Below are 23,391 nucleotides of genomic sequence, written 5' to 3' on the forward strand. Positions count from 1 at the left end.
TTCACTGTATTCATGGGGTAATTACTTATAGGTAAGCATTAAAAATGTGAATTAGTAATATCATTCACCCGAATGAAGAAGGACTTGACCATGCTGTTGGCTTTTTTAATTTCTGGCTGTCCTCCATCTGAATTAATGGCAGCTTGAATGATCTTCACAATATCATCACTGAACTCCAACTGTATACAAAAACAACATGCTAATTATTTTTAAAACAGTGTGCTCTCAAAACCATTTCCTCTTCCCTCCCTAATCATCCAGCACAGAGATCAAACAGAAAACTCACACCCTATTTTAATGTGGTATAATACTCTTTGGCTGAGATCTTTGAGATTCAATTCACAATTAACCATAGCAATTAAGAGATGCCAGGCTAATGAGGTAAGAATACAAATAAATTGCCTGTATCGTGATAAATTACCCAAGCAGGTCCACAGTTTTTAATTTGGATTAAAATAAACAGTGGCTCACGCCTGTAATCCCAGTATTTTGAAAGGCTGATGTGGGTGGATCACTTGAGGTCAGGAGTTCAAGCCTGGCCAACATGGTGAAATCCTATCTCTACTAAAAATACAAAATTAGCCGGGCATAGTGTTGCATGCCTATGTAATCCCAGCTACTCAGGAGGCTGAGGCAAGAGAATCACTTGAACATGGAAGGTGGAGGTTGCAGTGAGCCAAGATCTTGTCACTACTCCAGCCTGGGCAAGAGAGACTCCGTCTCAGTAATAATAATAATAATAATAATAATAATAAATAAACAATAGAATAGCAAATACAGACCATGTGATAAGAAATGATCATTTCCTATACATTCTTAAAATCATAAAATTAACAGGCATCTATCTCCAAATGAAGACCTTATAGAGAAAGGCACATTATTCAGATCTGATCTCAAAAGGGGAGGGAGAAACAATTAATTTCTCTTAGCATTTTCCCCATCAACAATTCTTAGTGCTTCCTTGCAATATAAAAATAGTTGTCAGAAAACTGAGATGAGGCCGGGTGCAGTGGCTCAAGCCTGTAATCCCAGCACTTTGGGAGGCCAAGGCGGGTGGATCACGAGGTCAAGAGATCAAGACCATCCTGGTCAACATGGTGAAACCCTGTCTCTACTAAAAATACAAAAAATTATCTGGGCATGGTGGCACGTGCCTGTAATCCCAGCTACTCAGGAGGCTGAGGCAGGAGAATTGCCTGAACCCAGGAGGCGGAGGTTGTGGTAAGCCGAGATCGTGCCATTGCACTCCAGCCTGGGTAACAAGAGCGAAACTCCGTCTCAAAAAAAAAAAAAAAAAAAAAAGAAAAAGAAAACTGAGATGAAAGCCAAATAAAAGAACCATTTTTAGACATTACCTTCCCTAGGATAACCCTTCTTCTGAAATGTAAAGCTAAAATAAAACTCATACATTTTTAGGTATCTAAAGCCATGTGACATTTCTAAAGATAATACAAATCATTTTTAAATTTACTTATACTCAGCCTCATCCCCCAGAGATCCAAGGAAGCTACAATGGCACTTGAAATTCTGATGGCTTGCTGCAGAAACATACCACAGATGTGTAATTCCCTTGGTCCATTTTTCTCTTGACTCCTTCCAGATCTAAAGGCTGCTGATCATCCTGTTTGCTGACCTCAGTAAGAACTGGTGGATCTGGTCCTTCGGGGGAGCTGCGGGAAGGTATACTCTCCTCTGTCTCGGGATTTAAGTCTGGAGGCTTGGCAGCCTATTGCCAGGAAAGATATGTTGTTTTTATCTAACACTAAAACCAAGGTGTCCATGCAAATTCTATTAAAATTAATAAAGATGGTACTGAATGATTCATATTATAAAACCCAAAGAACATGAAAATAATCAGATTTCTCAAATAGAAAAGGAAAGTTAAAATGAGACTGTTATGTAATAGCTTAGCTAAGCTAACTTAGGAGGTTTTCTTGATAAATTCCAAACCTAGTATGAAGAAGCTGAAACTGTGTTCAGTTCCTTTTGAGTATAACATCGAAAGCAGCTAATTTTCCTATTCAAAAATGGAGCTCTATTAAAAGATAAAACAGCAGCCTAGCTCTGAGTTAAAGAGATCCATGTGGTTCTTCTAATGGCTACTTTATAAATGTGTAAAGTTCACAATTTACATAGACAGAAAGTGTTTTTCAAATTGATTACTATAACTGTCTCCTAACTACTATTCCTGCCTCTAGGCTCAGGCATAGCCAGTCCTTCCTCTCCACTCCAGTCAGAATAATATTTTTTCTAAGAAGTAATTCTGATCAGGTTACTGTCTTGGGTGACGTGCTTCACTGGCTCCCTATCACCTTCAGAGTATAAAGCCGAAATTTCTCATTATAACCACAAGACCTCTGAAGATACAAGACCCTTCCTATTTCTTAGAAGGTCCTACTCTTGGCTCTAAGTATTTTCCTAATGGTTACAGCCAAAACAGGTAACAAAAATTAAGAAAATGAAATAAATAAAAAGAAGAAAAAAAAAAACCGAAAAAAAGAAAATGAAATAAAACAAAAGAAAAATACTAGATAAAAACGACCTAAGAACAAGCTCAGAAAAATGAGACTTGGCTTACCTGCCGGTAGCGTAGCAAATGGCTGGTAGTCCGAGAGTTCAACAAAGCTGTCAGAACTTGCTTCAGAGAAATCTGCAGCTCTTTTTCAAGGGCCAGTCGCCACTCTGCCGGGTGCCGCTCAGTACAGTTCACACAAGTGTAGGCCACACTTTCTGGCAGATTAGATAGAATCTCATACATCTCATCTAAGAAAACAAAAACCTACCATGATGAGGTCCTCTGAAGAATGGGAGAGAGGAAGAAGAGGAAACTATTCCACTGAACTTACTATAAAGCTGCATATTGGGAACCACATTAAGATTCTAATATCCTCATGGATATCACACATATTGATCTCAAAAAGTGGCATTATTAGTTAACACTAATCCTGAATTTGGTTATTGAGAATCAACAGGTTCTGGAACCCGCAAAGGACAGCAAATAAATACTTTAAAGGCATATATTCAAGATAAGTGAGCTCAAATGTATAACACAATGCTGCTTATTCTAGAGACCGAAAAATAAATTTAGAGACTTCAAATAACAAAATAACCATGATTTTAGGTTTAAAGTGCTCTAGAGGCTTATAAACGCAATAGTACCTAGGAAGAAGAAAACTGAAATAAAAAGACTCCAACCTTCTGTACCTGAAAGATTCTCACATTTGGAATGGACCCAGCGATCACACTTCCCACATTGCATCATCTTACTCTCATAGTCATCATCATCGTAACACTTGTCACAGAGAGGGCAGAAGTTTCCTGAAAGCAAAGCAAAGTTTACAGCAGTGCTTTGGCTCACATACCTGTGTTTTTGTGGACCTTGACTTGCCTACACCAACCCAATCTAAAGTTATATTCTTCTGGAATCACTTACAAACACCAGCATGGATCTACTGTGGAATGTTCACACATCTGCAGTGTCAAGATTATTCTGAACCCCTCAAATATTCACAACAAAGCTTCATATGCTACTAGGTTTCTTTGGACTCATTTATAAAAGTCATGAGGTAAGATTTTAAAGATAAAACAATAGAAAAGAATGGAAGAGAGAACTTTTTCACACATGTAAAAGAAATATTTAAATATTTAAAAGGAAGTGGCAATACGGAAGTTGAAAACAGTACATGTAAGCTTTTTCCTTATTTCTAGGGCATTTACATTTGAACTTAGAGGAGTTCTTCCTAAAATGCAGTACTATGTATAACCTTCATGAATTTCTTTATACACTGAGATCTCCTCTATTGTTTTTTACTTAATGAGCTTCTTCAAGCTGATCTGCTTATCTTACTTAAAATAACTGTAATAGTGAACTTTATATGATTATCCTAAGTCAGTAAAATAATAGGCTTAATGTATTAGTTACATTAATTTTTTTTTCTAACATAAGTATTAAAAGACAATGTTTAGGTACCAACTAAAATCATTTCTGAAATAATCAAATGTATAACATATATACCACACTTTGGGAAATATTAGCTTAGAGGATTTCTTTGTGGTTAGTTATAATGAAAATTCCCCTTATCACTTCCCATATACACTAACAAGACATTTCTAGTTGCTAAGTTCTAAACAGGAACTTAGTAAATGTGTCTAAATGGTATCCTTGACATAATGTGTAAGATTTTTTTATTTCATTTCACTAGAGAGTCCAGTTCACCTCCAAAATACCAAGTGAAACCTCCAGAAGTGGGCAAAACTGGCTTTTTTGGGTACCTTTAGCAAAGAGCTTGGCACAATCATGGCACAGTGAGAAATCATGAGACCACTGTGCATCCCACCCTTTGCCTGGAGTTGTGGATCCACAGCTCTTACAGCGAACACACTTGGTACAGATCTGGAAAAGAAGAAAAGAAACTCAATAGGAATTTCTTATTTTTAATATCTTAACTAAAAAGATCTCAAGTGTATCAATTTCTAGATTTAATTTCTCTACTGAGATGATTTCCTAGTAATGAGGCAAAAAGATTGTCATGCTGACATCTTCAGGCAAAGATATTCGTAATACAAGTTATGTAAGCCTAATAGTCACATGACGGTTCTCTATAAAATAGCATTGTGTGTATACTCACCCAAACTTTCTTTTTCTTTGTGGGTTTGGTGGGGTAGTTTGGTCCCAGGCACTCAGGGTGATAGCTGTTTCGGCACTTATTACACTCCAGCAGCTGCTATAAGAAAATGTAATGGCCAAAAGATGGGCATCATATTACCTTCACCCAACACCTATTACTTAGTACCCCACTGGCAAGTAAGTTTAGCACACAATTATAACAGTTTAAATTTCCTCATCCATTATTTACCACCAATTAAAGCATTGAGATTTGTTTCCTGCCAAAGGCACTTAGTGATGAGTATTCTTATTAGGTAGATCTGACTTATTTTTGGAATTTTATTCAATATCATGTTTTCTGCTATATTCCCAAAATTAAAACACAAAATAGGAACTGATTACACCCAATTAAATACTAAAGACAGACTAAGTGAAAGAGAAATAATATAGATACAAAATCCTAATTGGAAGGCAGAAATAGTGATAGATAAGAAAGCAATACTCTAAGCACAGTCATCCTTGGTTTCTATGGGGGATTGGTTCCAGGACCCCAAGAGGACACCAAAGTCCATGGATGCTCAAGTCCCTTAGACAAAATGGTGCAGCATTTGCATATAACCGGTGTACATCCTACCATATCCTTTTTTTTTTTTTTTGAGATGGAGTCTCACTCTGTCACCCAGGCTGGAGTGCAATGGTGCAATCTTGGCTTACCAAAACCTCTGCCTCCCAGGTTCAAGCAATTTTCCTGCCTCAACCTCCCAAGTAGCTGGGACTACAGGTGCCCGCCACCACACTTGGCTAATTTTTTTGTATTTTTAGTAGAGATAGGGTTTCACCATGTTGGCTCAGGCTGGTCGCGAACTTCTGGCCTCAAGTGATCTGCCCACCATATACTTTAAATTATCTATAGATTACTTATCATACCTAATACAGTATAAATAGTTGTTAATACTATATTGTTTAGGAAATAATGACAAGAAAAACAAAGTGTGTTCACAGAGAGTACAGAGGCAACTACTCATTTTTTCCAAAATATATTCAATCCAAGGTTGGTTGAGTCCACGGATTCACAACCCACTGATACAAAGATCCAACTGTAGTTCTATTACCAAGTTTGTACCTTTGTAGCCTGATGTTGCCTTCCACAAACGTGACAGAATTTGCAGCGACGACAACACCAATTTTCCAGCTGGTCCTCCAGAGGGCGCTCGTTCTCCTCTAAACAAAACTTGTGGAAGGGCTCGCAACAGACTTGGCAATACACGAACTATAGTAAGAACATGGGAAGATAGAAGTATGTCAAATAATGTGTAGAACAAAACAATCAACCATACCCTTCTTAATATACTTTGGGTTTTAGTATTAGTAGTCCACTGATATATATTTAATTCAATATATATTCATTAAGCAATAACTATGTAAAAAAATACAGTACTGGGCACTGCGGGAGATTCAGAGTACTAAAGTGGTAATAACAGTGGAATTATAAAGTAACAAAATATACATAGTCCAGGATTTAATAGAACATGCTAAGTACCCTAAGAGTGGTATAAACAAAGAGCTATGGAAATGTAAAGGAGTGAGGTGGGGGAAATAGGGAGGGTTTAAAGGTTTTCTATAGCATACTAAACAATTATAAACTTGGGTTTGTCCTTTTCATTTCTAATTTTATGTATGTATGTATGTATGTGTTTATTTATTTATTTATTTGACAGAGTCTCGCTCTGTTGCCCAGACTAGAGTGCAGTGGTGCGATCTTGGCTCACTGTAACCTCTGCCTCCTGGGTTCAAGAGATTCTCCTGCCTTAGTCTCCCAAGTAGCTAGAATTACAGGCATGTGCTACCATGCCTGGCTAATTTTTGGTATTTTTAGTAGAGGCAGGTTTCACTGTGTTAGCCAGGATGGTCTCGATCTCCTGTCCTTGTGATTCGTCTGCCTCAACCTCCCAAAGTGCTAGGATTATAGGTGTGAGCCATTGTGCCCAGCCTCCATTTCTAATTTTAGAAATACGTTATATTCATATTGATATAGGATTTTCAAAAATACTAATTAGGATAATCCAGAATTTTCTTTTGCCATAAAGGAATTATTGAGACAAATGGTTAAACCTAAATAAGGTCTATAGATCATCAGATAATAGTAATGTACCAATGTTAACTTCCTGATTTGGTGATTACATACCATGGTTATATAAGCGAATGTCCTTGATTTTTAAAAATACACACCAAAATATTTAGAGGTAAAAGGGAATATATCTGCAACTTGTTCTCAAATGTTTAGATAAATGTGTATCTAACCTAAGTACAATGTATATATGTATTTGTTATTTTATAAAATGTACATATAGAGAAACATATTAACACTTCGGGAATCTTGGTAAGGGGTACATATAATTCTTTGTACTACTCCTGTAGTTTTTTTTGTAAGTCTGAAATCGTCAACGTAAGTTTAAAAAGTTGAATGGAAGAGAGTTCATCAAACACTGGTCATGCTTTAGGTGTGCCATGCAGTCAGCAGGCTATTCATTCTCTAATTCATTTTTCAGGACTCCTGTGAGATTGCTATGCACAACTATAAAGAATTTAAATCAGAACAATTATACCCTGAAAAAAAATCCCAGAAGTTGAAGGGCTGGTGCTATAAAAATAAGTTATTCCTTATGTAGCATATGTGTGGGTACAAAGCACTATATTAGGAGGGAAAAGACCCCTGGCACTTGTAGACTGAATATTCTCAGTCTCAATGATAACCTGAAGCAACTTCTGCACTTAGAACAGTAAGTTGTTTTTAATAGGGACCAAGAGAGTATTTGCTTAATAAATGAATACCAGGCAACAATTTGTAATTTTGTTAGTGAATAACTTCGAACAGCGAGTGGGGAGGATTGAGTTTCTTAGCTAGTTTGTTACTAGCTCACTTTCTTAGCTAGTTTGTTACTAGTTTCACTGACTGCTCAACATTCAGATTTCAAACTAGCTTGGGTTTTCTGATTTTTTTTTTGGAAACAGAGTCTTGCTTAGTTGCCCAGGCTGGAGTGTGGTGGTGTAGCAATAGCTCACTGCAGCCTTGATCTCCTGGGCTCAAGCGATCCTCTCACTTCAGGCTCCCAAGCAGCTGGAACTAGAGTAGCTGGGACTACAGGCACATGCTACCATGCCTGCTATTTTATTTTATTTTTAAGTAGAAACAAGGTCTCACTATGTTGCTCAGGCTGGTCTTGAACTCCTGAGCGGAAGCGGTCCTCCTGCTTCAGGCTCTCAAAGTGCTGGGACTATAGGTGTAAGCCACTGCATCCAACCTGGATTTTCTTTACCACCTTTGAATACATATCTTATGTGATAAGTAATAAGCCGAGGAGGTATCTGCCAGGAATTTAAGAATTGTAAAGGACTGATCTATCCTTTATAAATGACAAACTACTGCTTCCTATTCAAAATTGTGCTACTTTCCTCTTTCTCATTGTAAAGATGGTACATACTCACTGAGAAAAAACAGAAAGATTAAAAAACAAAACAAAACAGAGAAACAAATAAAGGTCACCCATAATCTAACCACACTCTTAATATTTTGGTGTGAATCCTTCCAGATTGTTTTCTAGATATATATTTTAAAAACATTTTTCCAAACTAAAATGGGATTGTGCTTTATATACTATCTTGTAGCCTGCTCTTTTCACTCAGTGGTATGTCATGGACATCATTCCATGTTATTACTGCAATTACTTTTACACCAAGCTAATAACACCAATCTATGTTATCAGTTTTAGGACTTCATATTTGTCATTATATGTGCCCTATATTTATTTTAACCCAGGCTCCTTATAGATAGGCTTTTGGGTTGTTTCCAGTTTTTTATTATCATGAACAATATTGAAATGAACAGTTCTTTTATATATACAGATTTGCCAATTTATATAATTATATCCATAAGTATTAGAAATGCAATTGCATGTTAGAGGATATACCTATTTTAAAGATAAATACGTATTTCCAAATAATTCTCTCAAAAAGAAAGATTATAACTAATCTATATTTCCACGAGCAGAAAGTCCCCATTTATTCAGGATCCTTTTTTATCATGCTTTAATTTCCAGTTTTTGGTCACTAGAGGGCTAAAAAACAGACACCCTCCCTTCACCTCCTCCCTGCCACTCACCATGTACTTATTTCCAGTTTTGTGAATTATCTATGTCTTTTGCCTATTTTTTTTCTTACTGAATGTCATTCCTTTCTGTAAATTGGTAAGAGCTCTTTATAGACAAAGAGGCTTTCATATACAGTATAAAACAATCATCAATAACATCCCTTTCAATAGCACACTGTATCATTATTTTCTCTTATTTAGACATCTAACAGAAAGATCAGAACTCAAATGAAGACTGAATTTAAGAGAAATGGGATTATTGATCTTTTCACTCTCAATAACTTTGCTACTCTAGTAAGAGATTCCTTCCTAAAATCTCTAAAAAACTTCAAAACATTTCTTTAGCTGGTTTAAACAGGGGATAATACCTGCTGAATACCAATAAAACAGACTATAGTAATTTCAACCACAGAAAAATGATCTATGTTCTTTCTGGTGTACAAAGCAGCAGGATGCCTTACCTCTACATGCCCACTACTGGCACAGAGAAAGCAAACCACCCTGGGTGTTATAGGAACAGAGGTCAAGATTCCTAAGCCTCCCATCTCCCATACATTTTCTGCTTCACAGTCCTCCTGTGGAGAGAGAAAGGTCACTTAGGAAAGTTTTACAATTACACAACTTTGGATAGAAAATAAGGATGAAACGCATAAAATTAGTGTGACATCAGAATGTCAACAGTATTTCATTTCAATGAGTCCAAAAATAACTGCTGCTTTAAAAAGTTTTAATCTCAGACTATTAAAAGGCTCACCTATTTGTTCAATTCATATTGAATATATTGCAAAGATATACTGGAATTGAATTTCCCTTACAGTTTTGCTAACTCAAGGAATCATCATGGTTTGATACTTTCCATGTGAAGGAATTATTTCCTCCAATACTGTTCAAGATAGTAGGAATGTTTCATTTCCTACGTTCTGCAGTCAGTTTACAAATAGTGACCTCAAATTGTGACCTCACAACACTGACCAAAGCTCTCAGAGCACTAAACCCATCTGTTAATGGGAGTTCTTTTTCATTCCCCGAGCTGGTGCTGATTTTCTCTTTCAACACCTTTGGTAGCTTTACTTAAAGTCCATGACACTCAATATACTTTATGATCACTCAACACGTTTACCTTAAAGTCCACTCTGATCCTGTGGACTCCATCTGTTGGAATTTTTTGCTTAGAACTATTGCCATTGGAGAGAGTGCTGAGGATGTTCAAAGTGCCTGCATTCTCCTGCTTATTGACCGGAGGTGGTTTTTCCTAAGGAGACAAAAGATGAATATAGAACAAAATCACGTTCTATTTGCCTTTACATTTGTAACAGATAATAATGCAAATGACAAATCTTACTAATAGATCTAAAAAACACGTTTCCAACATAAACAGAAATAGTCTTCAGGAGATTTTTTTTTTTAAGAGATGCGGTCTTGCTCTGTTGCCTAGGCTGCAGTACAGTGGCATGATCATAGCTCACTGCAGCCTAGACCTCCTGGGCTTGAGTGATCCTCCTGCCTCAGCTTCTCAAAAGTAGCTGGGACTACTGGTGCATGCCACCATGCCTAGCTCATTTTTAAATTTTTTATAGCAACTGGGTGTCACTGTGTTACCCAGGTTGGTCTCCAGCTCCTGGCCTCAAGTGATTCTCCCGCCTTGGCCCCTCAAAGTGCTGGGATTATAGATGTGAGCCACCACACTATCTCTTTATCTATAATAAATAAAAATAGTGAACACAGGGAAGGATGATTTTTTACAGACAAATATTGCTAAAGGATGTTGGGGTCAAAAAATAATTATGCCAAATGGCCTTTAGAATAAGCAGATTCCTAGGCTAGAACATATGGGACCATAAAGAAGGAAAAGCATCAAGGAAGAGACCAAAAAAGAACCAGGCTAAACCCTAAATTTTTTTTGTTTTTTTTGAAATGGAGTCTCGCTCTGTTGTCTAGGCTGGAGTGCAGTGGTGCAATCTTGCCTCACTGCAGCCTCTGGCTCCCAGGTTCAAGAAATTCCCCTGCCTCAGCCTCCCAAGTAGTTGGGATTACAGGTGCCTGCCTCCATGCCTGGCTAATTTTTGTATCTTTGGTAGAGACAGGGTTTCTCCATGTTGGCCAGGCTGGTCTCGAACTCCTGACCTCAAGTGATCTGCCCACCTTGGCTTCCCAAAGCGCTGGGATCACAAACCTGAGCCATTACACCTGGTGAAGCCTAAACTTTTTTTTTTTTTTTTTTGGAGACAGTGTTTTCTTTGTCACCCAGGCTACACTGCAGTGGTGCAATCATAGCTCACTGCAGCCTCAAATTACTAGGCTCAAGATCATCCTTTCACCTCAGGCTCCTGAGTACCTGGGACTACAGACAAGTGCTACCATGCCTGGCTAACTATTAAAAAAAAAAAAAAAAAAAAGAAAGACAGGGTCTCACTAGGTTCTTGAACTGCTGGCCTCAAGCAATCTTCCCACCTCAGCCTAAGTGTTGGGATTACAGGAGTGAGCCACCGTGCCTGGCTAAAAGCCTCAACTTGAAGTTTCTTAATTTTAAGAAATTCCACTGCCATCTACATAGAAGTCAAGGATAAGGCTTTTCCCTACAAAACAGAATACATCCCTGAGAAATGGCAGAGAAACAAATCTCTCCTCACCTTTTCTTTTGGTTTTTGTTTTACAGGGATACTTGGGCGGGGAGCCACTTTTTTCTGTTTGCTCTGCTCTGGACCTAAAAAATTCAGAATAAATTGCAGTCAGATGCTGGCAACAACTACTTTAGGACTGACTGACCTGTGAAGAAAGGGGAATTAGAAAAAATAAAAAACTATTTAAACTCTAGGCTTTGAACAGGAAATTAAAACAATACCTCCAATGTAACTGGTTTTTCGTTTCTGTTTCTTTATTACATATATTAGTTAGAAAGAGAGTTGATTTTCTTGAACTGAAGAAAATCATACATTTTCTGCTTTTCCAAATGCTGTTTGAAACATCAGTGCTTCTTTCTTAGTACTTGTGGTTCAGCAGTTCCTTCTTGCCCTCCTCACTCACCTGATTCTGGTGGTGGAGGCTGCTTTTTCTTGGGCTCACTAGGAGTGGTCTTGGGAACTTCTTTTCTTGGCGGTCCTGTACTAGGTGGCTGAGGAGGGATGACTGGTGCTGGCTGGGAGACCTGCTTGCTTGACTTCCTGGAAGCTGGAGTGGTGACCTGTTTGGATTCAGGCCCAGGGGTGGAGACATTCCCTTCTTCACTCTTTTCCTCCACGGGCTTTCGCAGAGCAGGCTCACTACTGCTTTTCTTTGGGGCAGGATCCTCTCTTGCTGATGGGGTAGGTTTCTGACTAGAGTCCACCACGTTCTTCACAACATTGCTCTCTTTGCTCTCTTTCTTTTCACTGGTCTTAGACTTTTTCTCTTTCTTTTTCACAGCTGGGGAAACAACAACAACAACATCTATCTATAAGTGAGAATAATTTCATTTAAAATATATTATAGAGCTACCATATGAACCAGCAATCCCATTGCTAGGTATATACCAAAAGAAAGGAAATCAGTATATCAAAGAGATATCTACACTCTCGTGTTTATTGCAGCACTATTCATGATAGCCAAGATTTGAAAGCAACCTAAACGTCCCACAACAGATGAATGGATAAAATGTGGTACAGGCCAGGTGGTGGCTCACAACTGTAATCCCAGCACTTTGGGAGGCCAAGGCGGGCGGGTCACAAGGTCAAGAGATCGAGACCATCCTGGCCAACATGATGAAAACCGTCTCTACTAAAAATACAAAAATTAGCTGGGTGTGGTGGCGTGTGCCTGTAGTCCCAGCTATTCGGAAGGCTGAGGCAGGAGAATTGCTTGAACCCGAGTGGTGGAGGTTGCAGTAAGCCAAGATCATGCCATTGCACTCCAGCCTGGCACCTGGCGACAGAGCAAGACTCTGTCTCAAAAAAAAAAAAAAGAAATAAAAGAAAAGAAAATGTGGGCCGGGCGCGGTGGCTCAAGCCTGTAATCCCAGCACTTTGGGAGGCCGAGGCGGGTGGATCACGAGGTCAAGAGATCGAGACCATCCTGGTCAACATGGTGAAACCCCATCTCTACTAAAAATACAAAAACATTAGCTGGGCATGGTGGTGCGTGCCTGTAATCCCAGCTACTCAGGAGGCTGGGGCAGGAGAATTGCCTGAACCTGGGAGGCGGAGGTTGCGGTGAGCCGAGATCGTGCCATTGCACTCCAGACTGGGTAATAAGAGCGAAACTCCGTCTCAAAAAAAAAAAAAAAAAAAAAAAGAAAATGTGGTACATATCCACAATGGAGTACTATTCAGCCATAAAAAAGAACAAGATCTTATTATTTGAAACAACATGGATGGAACTGGGGGACATTAGGTTAAGTGAAATAAGCCAGGCACAGAAAGACAAACATTGCATGTTCTCACTCATTTGTAGAAGCTAAACATTAAAACAATTGAACTTGTGGAGATAGAGGCAGAGAGTATGATGGTTATGAGAGTCTGGGAAGGGTAATGAGGTTGCAGGGGAAAGTGGGGATGGTTAATGGGTACAAAAATTTCAAAAATACAGTTAGAAGTGGGTAAGATCTAGTACTTGATAGTACAACAGGGTGATTATAGTCAACAATAATTTACTGTATACTTGAAAATAACTATAAGGGCATAATTAGATTGTTTGTAACACAAAGGATAAATGCTTCAGGTGATGGATAGCCCATGTATCCTGATGTGATTATTATCCATTGTATCCTGTATCAACATAGCTCATGTACTCCTATAAATATATACACCTGCTGGCCAGGTGCGGTGGTGGCTCATGCCTGTAATTCCAGCACTTTGGGAGGCTAAGGTGAGAGGACTTCTTGAGCCCAGGAGGTCAAGACCAGCCTGGGAAACACAGCAAAATCCTGTCTCTGAAAAAAAAAATTAAAAAATTAGCCAGGCATGGTGGTGCGCACCTGTAGTCCCAGCTACTAGGGAGGCTGAGGTGGGAAGATGGCTTGAGCCTCGGGGGTCAACACTACAGTCAGTCGTAATCATACCATTGCACCCCAGCCTGAAAGACAGAGTTAGACTCTGTCTCAAAAAATAAATAAATACACCTGCTATGTGTCCACAAAAATTAAAAATAAGCTAAAACAAAAAACATTTAAAAAGAAGAAGTGTAGAAATGTGACATAATATTTTCAGTTCCCTATAGCTAAAAGTTAACATTGAAAGGCTAAAGAAAGTTAATCCCAAGTTGATCAGGTGAAATAGGTACACTTTTATTGCTCTAGGAAATAGAATGAACTATAATTTTTACATAAATTTTTAAAATTTATTATGGAAAATTTCAAACATATCTCCCAATATAGGAAATAGTCCAGTAACTCCCATGTACCCATTACCCAGCTTCAACAATCAACTTTCCCTGGGAAAGAGCAGTACTTAAAAAAAAAAAAAGTATTCTTTTCTGCTGGATGCATACAACTGTACAGCACTTAAGCAGGGAGCTCTTGTGGGAAGACCTTGTTAACAACACTACCTTTAGCTTGCTTCTGCAGGTAGGCTTTGGAAGGCATCCATTGTAGATTCTGACATTTTCTCATCCTAGGAAAACAAGGAATAAACCATGAAATAAATTACATTTAGAAGAGCAGCAACTGAAACAAGTGTTCATTTTGTCTGCAAGAATCAGTGAATCTTAATTCAGGTTCACATTTTTATAGTTGAAAAAAGGACTGGTCATTACTCAGATTAAATCTGAGCCTTTGAATCCCTGGATCAGCAATTTCACCTACCTTTAAGATCTAAAAGGAGCAAATATCAAATTATTTTTAAAATGGGACTCAAATTTCTTGTAATCCAACACTGACTAGCACCACACACAAAATGATCAGCCAGTATTTCTTGTAGTCAGATCAGTACTACTGTCTTATGAGGTTAATATTCAAAAGTAATCAACACAAAATGAACTAAAATGATCAAACAACCCCTTTGTCTACCATCACAATGTTATAATTAAATCTGATGGCTTTGATATATACTTCACCCCTAAATTTAGATTTAATAAAATTCAAATTTAATCTGAAGTCTACAATTGCACCGAATCCACTTTAACCCTTAAATTTAGTGTAACTTTATCTTGCTATCAAATATCTTTTTGTGATCTGTGAATTATTTTACTTATTTTCACTAATGAGACTGAGACAAGATTCTTGCTTAAGGTCAGACCAAAGCAAAGCACAGAACTACTTCTTGTCTCCTAGAAATTATCTCTCCTGAAGTAAATAATGTAGCATTTCTCCAAACTATGCTTTATATTAATCACTTTCATGTCATTCACTCATTCAGCAAATATCTGTTGATATCTATTATTTGTGCTAGGTAGTTTACAAGATGCTTAATCACCAAAATTTCTGTTTATGCAACTATCTTGATCTATTTTAAATAAAGTATCCCAGATGGCAGAAAGTACATCCACAAACTAAGTAAAAAAGGGGAGAAAAATTAGAGTAATAAAAATATCCACATTAAAAAATTCCATAATTGGGGATAGCTAATGGGTACAAAAAAAATAATCAGAAAGAATGAATAAGACTCAGCACTTGATAGCCCAACATCGTGATTATAGTCAATAATAATTTAATTGTGCATTTAAAAATAACTCAAAGAGTATAATTAGATTGTTTGTAATACAAAGGATAAATGCTTAAGAGAATGATTATGATGCATTGCATGCCTGTATCAAAACATCTTATGTATACCATAAATATATACACCTACTATGTACCCACAAAAACTAAAACTTCTTAAAAAAAGAAATTTCATATAAGGCCAAGCACTGTGGCTCATGTCTGTAATCCCAGCACTTTGGGAGGTCAAGGCAGGAGGATCATTAGAGCCCAGGAGTTCAACGTTGCAGTGAGCTATGATCATGCCACTCCACTCTAGACTCTGGCTCTTAAAAAAAAAAAATTCCCTATGTATGAAAATATTCTAAGAGAGTCAGAAAACACAGATATTTATGCAAGATATCTCCAACGTTTCCTGAATGTCATAAAAGTAATTTCAGTTGACCCAACAAAAAATATACATAAAGTTGTCAGTTTTTAAGTAGAAATCCTCCAGAACTACAGTTTGATATGGTAGCCACTAGTTACACATAGCTATTTGACTTTAATTAAAGTTAAATGAAATAAACAACGTAGTTCCTCAGTCACACTAACTACATGTCAAGAGCTCGATAGCCACATGTGGCTAATGGCTGCCATACTGAACTAAACATTTCCATTATTGTTGTCTACTATTCCAGTAGAACATTTTCATTGTTGAGAACATTCTATTAATGACAGCATGGTCCCAGAGTATTCTTATTTAAGCACAGCCCACATCACAACATGCAACTGCAACAAGTCTTGCAACTCAGTTACAACCACATTCAGTTTCCTGGTGTACCTCTGCAACAAACCAGGGATAGAGAAGCAAACTTTATGGCTGAGAGGTCAATATCTCAGAGTGAAACACCCACTTACTTGCAGCACTGCTTCTTTATATTGCGGCCACCAAACTTGGGCTTATCTAAGCAATTAGTACAAATACCACAGTCCTCAGGCACCTGGCAGCCAGGACACTGCCCACACCGCCTCGATCGCCGTCCTTTCTTTACTGGAGGTTCCTGGGGCGCCTTGTTTCTAGTGACAGGTTTAATTGGTTTGATGGGTGGAGCAAGAGGTTCAGCATCTTCTGAGCCAGCAATTGATGACTTGTCTGTTAAAGAAATGCGGCATTAGTTCTGAGGGGGTACTGAATCCCTTCTTGGGAGTAGAAGGAGAGATAAAATCCCTTTCTATCATTAGATACATTCAAACCTTCTTTTAATTGGTACTCCAAAAATGAAATATATTAAAATAAAATATTTATATACAAAACTCAGAATCTATTTTAAATAATTATTTAAATGCTTAAAAATGCCAATAACTTGGCTGGGCACGATGGCTCACGCCTGTAATCCTAGCACTTTGGGAGGCCGAGGCAGGCGTATCACTGAGGTCAGGTGTTTGAGATCAGCCTGGCCAACATGACAAAACCCGGTCTCTACTAAAAATACAAAAATTAGCCGGGTGTGGTGGCACATGCCTGCAATCCCAGCTACTCGGGAGGCTGAGGCAGGACAATCGTTTGAACCCAGGAGGCAGAGGTTGTAGTGAGCCAAGGTCACGCCACTGCACTCCAGTTTGGGCAACAGAGTAGACTCCATCTCAAGAAAAAAAGCCACTAACTTGCATCTTGATGAAAGCAAAATTCTGAATAAATAAATACTGAAAACAAAACAGTCTAACCAAAAACAAGAATGGAAACCAAATACTTCTAAGGAGTCTCCAAACCTCTAAATTCATTATCGGTGGCTACTCTGCACTTAAGAACTATATGGCAACCATGAGAATGTGCCTCCCGGACCTCCAACTACAGAAAGCACAACTGACCTGGATTCCAGCTTCTGTGCTCTGAAATCCAGTGGTGCAAAGGCCACACTTATCATGGGCTTCCAGGAAGTAACTTGGTGGAGGAGGGATGCTAAAGCTGGCCTGCTCCAGAGAGACAGAAGACTCCCCTGACAGTACACTTTTACTCAAAGACTTGACAGCTTTGCCAAACCTTTCTTACCTGCACAGCAGTTTGGGAAGATTCTGCCTAGCCTTCCTTCCTCTTCTCCTTCATGGGGGTCAGATGAGCATCACAGTATAACAGCTCTCCCAGCCTTCCCTGGCTACCTCTCCATTTTCTTTCTCGGCATTTCCCCTAATAAAATCCTCATGTATTTAATCCCCTCTTGCCATCTGTTTTTCAGAGGACCTAGACTATGAAGAGCCTAGTGGGCATCCCCAGAATAATCGACAAACAAATCAAAAGTCTGTTCAGACTCCAAGGTTGACCTTCCTGACCTACCATCATTCCCCATGGAAGACAAAATCTTTTCTCGTTCTTCCCATGGTAAGGCACTCAGGGTGGGCATGTCATCAGGAAACACAGCTCGTTTTCGGCCAAGGGCAACAGCCGCTCTTCTGCAGACATGTTTAATCCGGGGTCCTCGCACAGAGGTCTCTGATGAGTCACTTTCTTGACCCTGAATATAAGGCAATCCAAAAACAATAACAACCATACATGTTGAAATTATAATTGAATGAAGCCAAGGTATACTTGATCAATTTCATTATGATTTAGAATCAAAACACACAACTCTAATTATTCCAAGCTGATAAATCATATCAAAATAGAAATCAACTACTACTGTATTCTAAAACTGGCAGCATAAAAAAAGGCCTCTAATCAAAAAACAGAAAGCAGTTTGAGGTGGGAAGATCATTTGAGGCCAGGAGTTCAAGACAAGTATGGGCAACAGAGAGAGACCCCATCTCTATACAAAATTTAAAAATTAGCTGGGTGTGGTAGTACATACCTGTAGTCCTAGCTACTCAGGAGATGGGACAAGAGGATCACTTGAGCCCAGGAGTTGGAGGTTGCAGTGAGCTATGACTGCGCCACTGCACTCCAGCCTGGGTGACAGAGTGAGACCCTATCTTAAAAACAAACAACTAAGTTTCTATTCCCAATTACACTACTTTAAATTCCCCTCAAAATTCAAGCTGCCAGTCTATATTAACAAAAAGTTCAGTGTGGTATATAAAAGGCTCCAACAGAAATGTCTCAGATTTTACAGAGCCACTGCTCCTGTGACAAAAAACATCCAACATGGTGTTAAAAGTAAGTTCCATCATATTCCTGCTACAATTTTCAACTGGCAGAATTACTAAATGTAATGGTCCTAGGCTGAATAACATTAAAAGTCTAAGTTTATGGTCATCTTAATCCAACTTGATATGCTGGCATAAATAGGCATCTACTACATGACAATTTTTTTAAAAGAACCTGAAGATCAGCAACTTTTCTCTGAAAAGGCCAGTGACTAGCTCACTTTGTTAAACAAGCAAACAAACAATTTAAAAAAAAATGCTGGTCTTTGCAAAAATGTTTGGCATCATCTTAACTATAGCTTTCCTGTTCCACGGCTCAAGGCTAAGTGCTTCTAATCTGTTTGTTTATTTATTCATTTATTCTGAGGCAGAGTCTTACTCTATTGCCCAGGCTGGAGTGCAGTGGCATGATCTCAGCTCACTGCCACTTCCGCCTCCTGGGTTCAAGTGATTCTCGTGCCTCAATCTCCTGAGTAGCTGAGATTAGAGGCATGCATCACCACGCCCAGCTAATTTTTTTTATTTTTAGTAGAGATAGGTTTTCCCCATGTTAGCCAGGCTAGGCTAGTCTCAAACTCCTGACCTCAAGTGATCCACCCACCTCGGCCTCCCAAAGTGCTGGGATTATAGGCATGAGCCATTGTGCCTGGCCAGTACGTCTCATTTGTAGTCTGCAAAAATTTATTATCTATTGCTCTAATACCTCACAACTCAGAGGAAGAGAATGCTCCCCTCTGATCTTCTATTCTATCAGGGATAGTAAAACAATTTGACTATTAAAATGTAGCTTTAAAATTAAGTCCCAGGTTTAATTACAGTGAATCCATAAGGTACAAACAACTCAGCATTCTCAGTGGTATAGTCCCAAACCTTAGTTCATTCAGCCTTAGTTCACCAATTTCCCACAGGTGCCAATCCAGCTATCCATTATTCCTCAAATATGTTTCCTACTTTTCCATTTCCACCCACACTGTTCCCTCTACTTAGAATGTTATGTCCTGCCATTTTTCTACCTATCAAAATCCTCTTGGTCCTTGAAGGACTACTACAAATACCACTGCCTCCACCATACTTTTCTTGATTCTCATAACTGGATGTAATTGAACCACTTAGCCTAAAACTTGCCCAAAGAAAGGGCTCAATAAACTGTTGGTTTTAATAGGCAAGGTAGAAAAGAGTACCTGTGCTTTGGGCTGGTCAGTTTGTTTAAGACTCTTACTCTTCTCAATCTTGCAGAGCTGAGCTTTGGCCTTTTTTAGGAGGCTGGCAACCCTCTTGTCAGTCATTGGAAGCTTGTCTGCCTGAGCCAACATGGAGCCTATGGAGGAAGTGGAATGTTTAACAGTGCTAGATGAAGGAGTGGAAAGGCAGAGGGTTTTCTCCTTCTCCAGGGATGGGGCAGTTGGGCCGAGGTCCAAGTTGGTTTTTTCCAGATTTCCTCTCCCTTTCTTTATAAGTATTTTGGTTTTGACAGCTGTTGTATCCCCAAGAGTCACAGAAGTAATATCAGTCCCAGAATCATGTGATGAAGACTTCTTCCGCCCTGTTGCTTTTTTGGCAGAAGATGAAGTGGCAACATCTTCACCAACAACCTTCTCTTTGGAAACCCTACCCACAGGATACAAAGCAGAACTACTCTGAATTTCTGATCCCTTTTTCCTTTTCTCCTTCCTTGACTCCCGCTTATTCTCCTTTTCTCTCTCCCGGTCTCTCTCTCTACTCTTGTCCTTCTCCACGCTCTTGTCAGCATCTCGATCTTTGGACAGCTCCTCAGGGGCCTTGTCTTTATTTCTGCCTCTTTCAGTCTGAGAGCCTGGGGTAAACCAAGGGAAGAGAGGAGTAGGACTACTTGATGAAAATGGCTCTGCCGGAGGAGCACTAGTCTGCTTCCTTGGTCTCTGATTTTTCTCTGCAGATTCCCCAGACTGAGTCAGGGAATGAGAAGGAAAAGTAAAAGTTGGGTTTAAGGCACTAGTGGCAAGAGGACTAACAGAAATGCTTAATGAGGAAGAGACAGAAGACGGGGGGGTGAGAGGTGACAGCTCAGAAGTACTAAGCCTTCCACTTCTTGTCCTCATGGAGTGAGAAGGAGATCTTGGTTCAGATCGAATAGGACTAAACACTTTTCTTTTCCTTTTTCTATTGGATACTCCTGAAGAAGATGTTCCAGCAGAAGTCCGGTTACTAGGCAAGGTTACAGACTCAAATATTCTAGAGTGAGCCTCACTTGGAGTAAATCTTGGAGCTCTCAGAAGAGGGCTCCTTTTGTGCATATCAAACCTTGTTCCAGAATGGAGTGGCGAAAACAATCGGGCTGAAGCAGCAGTACCAGATGCAGAAAAACCAGACGCAAAGCCAACATCCTCGGGAGTTAGCGGAGGGGGTCGGAAATTATCAAATATTGGTTTGCGAATAAGACCTTCTTTGGCATACTTTGCTGAGGAAAAGTACTGTGGCTCTGACCTAGAATGCTTTAAAGAAGTCCACCTAAATGTCGGTTCTCGCAAAATAGATTTTCGCTTCCCTTGCATAGGAGCAGTGGAAGCAGGCAAAAATGGTGATGCTAAGGGGATTGTTGGAGGCATAAGCCAAGGTGTGTGGTCAGAGATACTGGAGGCTGGCTGCAGTGGTGGGGGTGGAGTCAGCAGAGGTGGAGGTGGAGAAGAGGAGGTCTGCTGCTGGGGGGCACTTTGCAGAGTTGATAGTTTTTTCGTCGTTCTAGATCCAAAACTTCTTTCCGACACTGAATACCTTCTGCTTCTCCTATCATTACTCTCATTTTCTGGGGACTGGGAAATGGGCAGTGGAGTATGAACTTCAGGGGCATCGCTCCGCTCTTCAGGAAGTACCTGAATCTCCTCAGAAGCCTGAGAGTCTGTGGAGGTATCAACACTGGGGCTGCTAGATCGGGAGGAGTCTGAAGACATTTGAGAGGAGTGCTGAGAAGCTGCACTTGATTTTTCAGAAGATCCACAGGATGGGGCACTGAATCTACTATTCGGTGTAGACTCTAATCGGGCAATTTTAATTGGAGGGTCATAATCCTCATCCTCTATAAACCGCCGAGGGGTCTTAATGATCCGCGAGGAGATAGCACTGACAACAGGCATGATGAACTGTCGAATATTTTTTACCTGTGTCTTAACCTTTCTTCCCTGCAGCTGAGCTGCTTCTTTTTCAATTTTCTTTTGAGCCCCCTTTTTTGCCCTCTGCAGGAGTTGCTTAGCAATGGTTGCATCTGTTCTTTTCGAAGAAGGAATAATCCTAACTGGCTTAATCCTTCGAGGGCTTTGTCTGACAACTGTCTTATCTTCTTTTGTGAGTGGAGGTGTTCCTTCCTTGTCTTTCCGGACCTTCTGAGGCTTTTCCAGTTCAGAATTGATGAGGAGACCCGAAGGGGTCTTTATCCTTTCTGTTGATGGAGGCCTTCCTCTCCGTCGTACAATTTGTACCCCCTTCCTTCCTATTTGAAGCTTCCCTGTCTTAAACTTAGACTTGAGAGGAGAGAGTTTACCTGCTCTTAATTTTTTAATCTTTGTGGCTTGCTGAAACGTAGCAGAAGGTGTCCTTTTAATTTTTTTCAGGCTATCTTCTTTGTTTCCCTTTGGTAACTCTGAAATGTCCTTTCCATGTGTTATTTTGATTTTTACTCCAGGGAAGGTGGGAGGTCTTCCTCTCTTCTTTTCTATACTTTTAGAATCTTTCTTCTTGATCTTATCTCCAGATTTGGTCTCTGATTTATTTAGAGGGGAAAACACAGATGGATCTGAGAGGATAGCTGAATTTCGGTCAGAGCCACTTCTAGGTCTCCCACGAGGTTTTCGAGGACTAGTTTTAACTGTGTATAAAAATTAAACAATGAAGAGCATACATTTAGCTGTGTAGTTTAGGTCTTAACTAAGCTGAATATAACTTAGCACTGGCCATTTTGTACTGAGTTCAACTTGAGTCTAATCTAATGAGTCAATCAAACATCTTAACTGTGCTTAGTTTCTTTTCACCCAAAATTTGCCTCAAGGAAGTCAGCAAGTCACATTCCACCTGAAAGAATATTTAATTACTTTTTTGATACAAAAAGATAATAAAAAGTTTTCAATTGAACAATTAATCTACAAAACTGATTTTCCTACAATTTTAGATGAGCAAGAAGGTTTTTTTTGAATTCAAAGGAATTGTAAAGAAAAAAAAAATCTGAACTTCCTTGACATATCCTAGCCACCAAGATTAACATTTAAGAATATGCTTCTAGTTAGTCATCCCATCTTTTCAATTCAGAATTCTGGTTTTGAACAAATTTGAACAAGCTGCTCTTCAATCATCAACATACCAACTCCCTGGGCAGCTCAGAGTCCCATATTTCAATCTGTTTTGCCAAAGCATACTAAGAAAGTTTTACTGAATAGAAAAATGTTCATTCATGACACATCAGAATAAAATCACTGAACTCAGTGGCATGTGAACTAATCAGTGAAGTGACATAATGATGTGTCCACTAAATCTACTCCCCTGTCTAGAGGTTCTTGAACTAGTTAGTCTTAAGTTACAAAAAGATTTAACCTTAACCTACGTCAACAGGAAAGTGACAACTTAATAAGCCAAAGTTCTATTCTAAATAAAAGGAATTTGCCAATTTATAAATAAGTTCAATTTGCTACTTTTCAAGCCATTTACGAAAACAAGACTGTTTCTAAAACACCTTGTATATCAGTGATGTGCAACTATCAAAAAAAAAAAAAAAAACACCTTGTATAAACCTATATTTTAAAAGGTAGTAAGAGCTGGCTATTTTATCAAATCTTCTCTTCCCTTTTGATAATATTCTTCTGAGACTAAAAATTCCCCAATGAGATTCATGCCATTATGATGAACATTTTTACAATGGAACCACTTTCTAACAGAATAGAAGTCAAC

At 39.0% G+C, this 23,391-nt stretch overlaps 1 protein-coding gene across 8 annotated transcripts in view; it reads right to left on the reverse strand.

Moving 5' to 3' along the window:
• Positions 1-23,391, reverse strand: part of KMT2A (lysine methyltransferase 2A) — a 93,982-nt gene that overhangs the window by 33,343 nt on the left and 37,248 nt on the right. For 2 of the 8 annotated variants that reach the window (XM_032285321.1, XM_032285318.1), the window contains 15 exons: positions 19,662-22,318; positions 17,675-17,852; positions 16,261-16,495; positions 14,271-14,335; positions 11,778-12,155; positions 11,384-11,457; positions 9,874-10,005; positions 9,215-9,328; positions 5,730-5,876; positions 4,629-4,724; positions 4,273-4,393; positions 3,196-3,318; positions 2,579-2,763; positions 1,553-1,726; positions 69-179 (listed from right to left, as the gene is read on the reverse strand). In XM_032285321.1, coding sequence (XP_032141212.1) covers positions 69-179; positions 1,553-1,726; positions 2,579-2,763; positions 3,196-3,318; positions 4,273-4,393; positions 4,629-4,724; positions 5,730-5,876; positions 9,215-9,328; positions 9,874-10,005; positions 11,384-11,457; positions 11,778-12,155; positions 14,271-14,335; positions 16,261-16,495; positions 17,675-17,852; positions 19,662-22,318 — 4,790 coding nt within the window. The remainder of the gene's footprint in view (positions 1-68; positions 180-1,552; positions 1,727-2,578; positions 2,764-3,195; positions 3,319-4,272; positions 4,394-4,628; positions 4,725-5,729; positions 5,877-9,214; positions 9,329-9,873; positions 10,006-11,383; positions 11,458-11,777; positions 12,156-14,270; positions 14,336-16,260; positions 16,496-17,674; positions 17,853-19,661; positions 22,319-23,391) is intronic. The other 6 variants (XM_032285320.1, XM_032285322.1, XM_032285326.1 and 3 more) reach the window with 4 other exon arrangements.

This window comes from Sapajus apella, unplaced genomic scaffold (assembly GCF_009761245.1).
Source record: "Sapajus apella isolate SASKATOON/1434 unplaced genomic scaffold, GSC_monkey_1.0 scaffold16, whole genome shotgun sequence".
NCBI classification, from domain to species: Eukaryota; Metazoa; Chordata; class Mammalia; order Primates; family Cebidae; genus Sapajus; species Sapajus apella.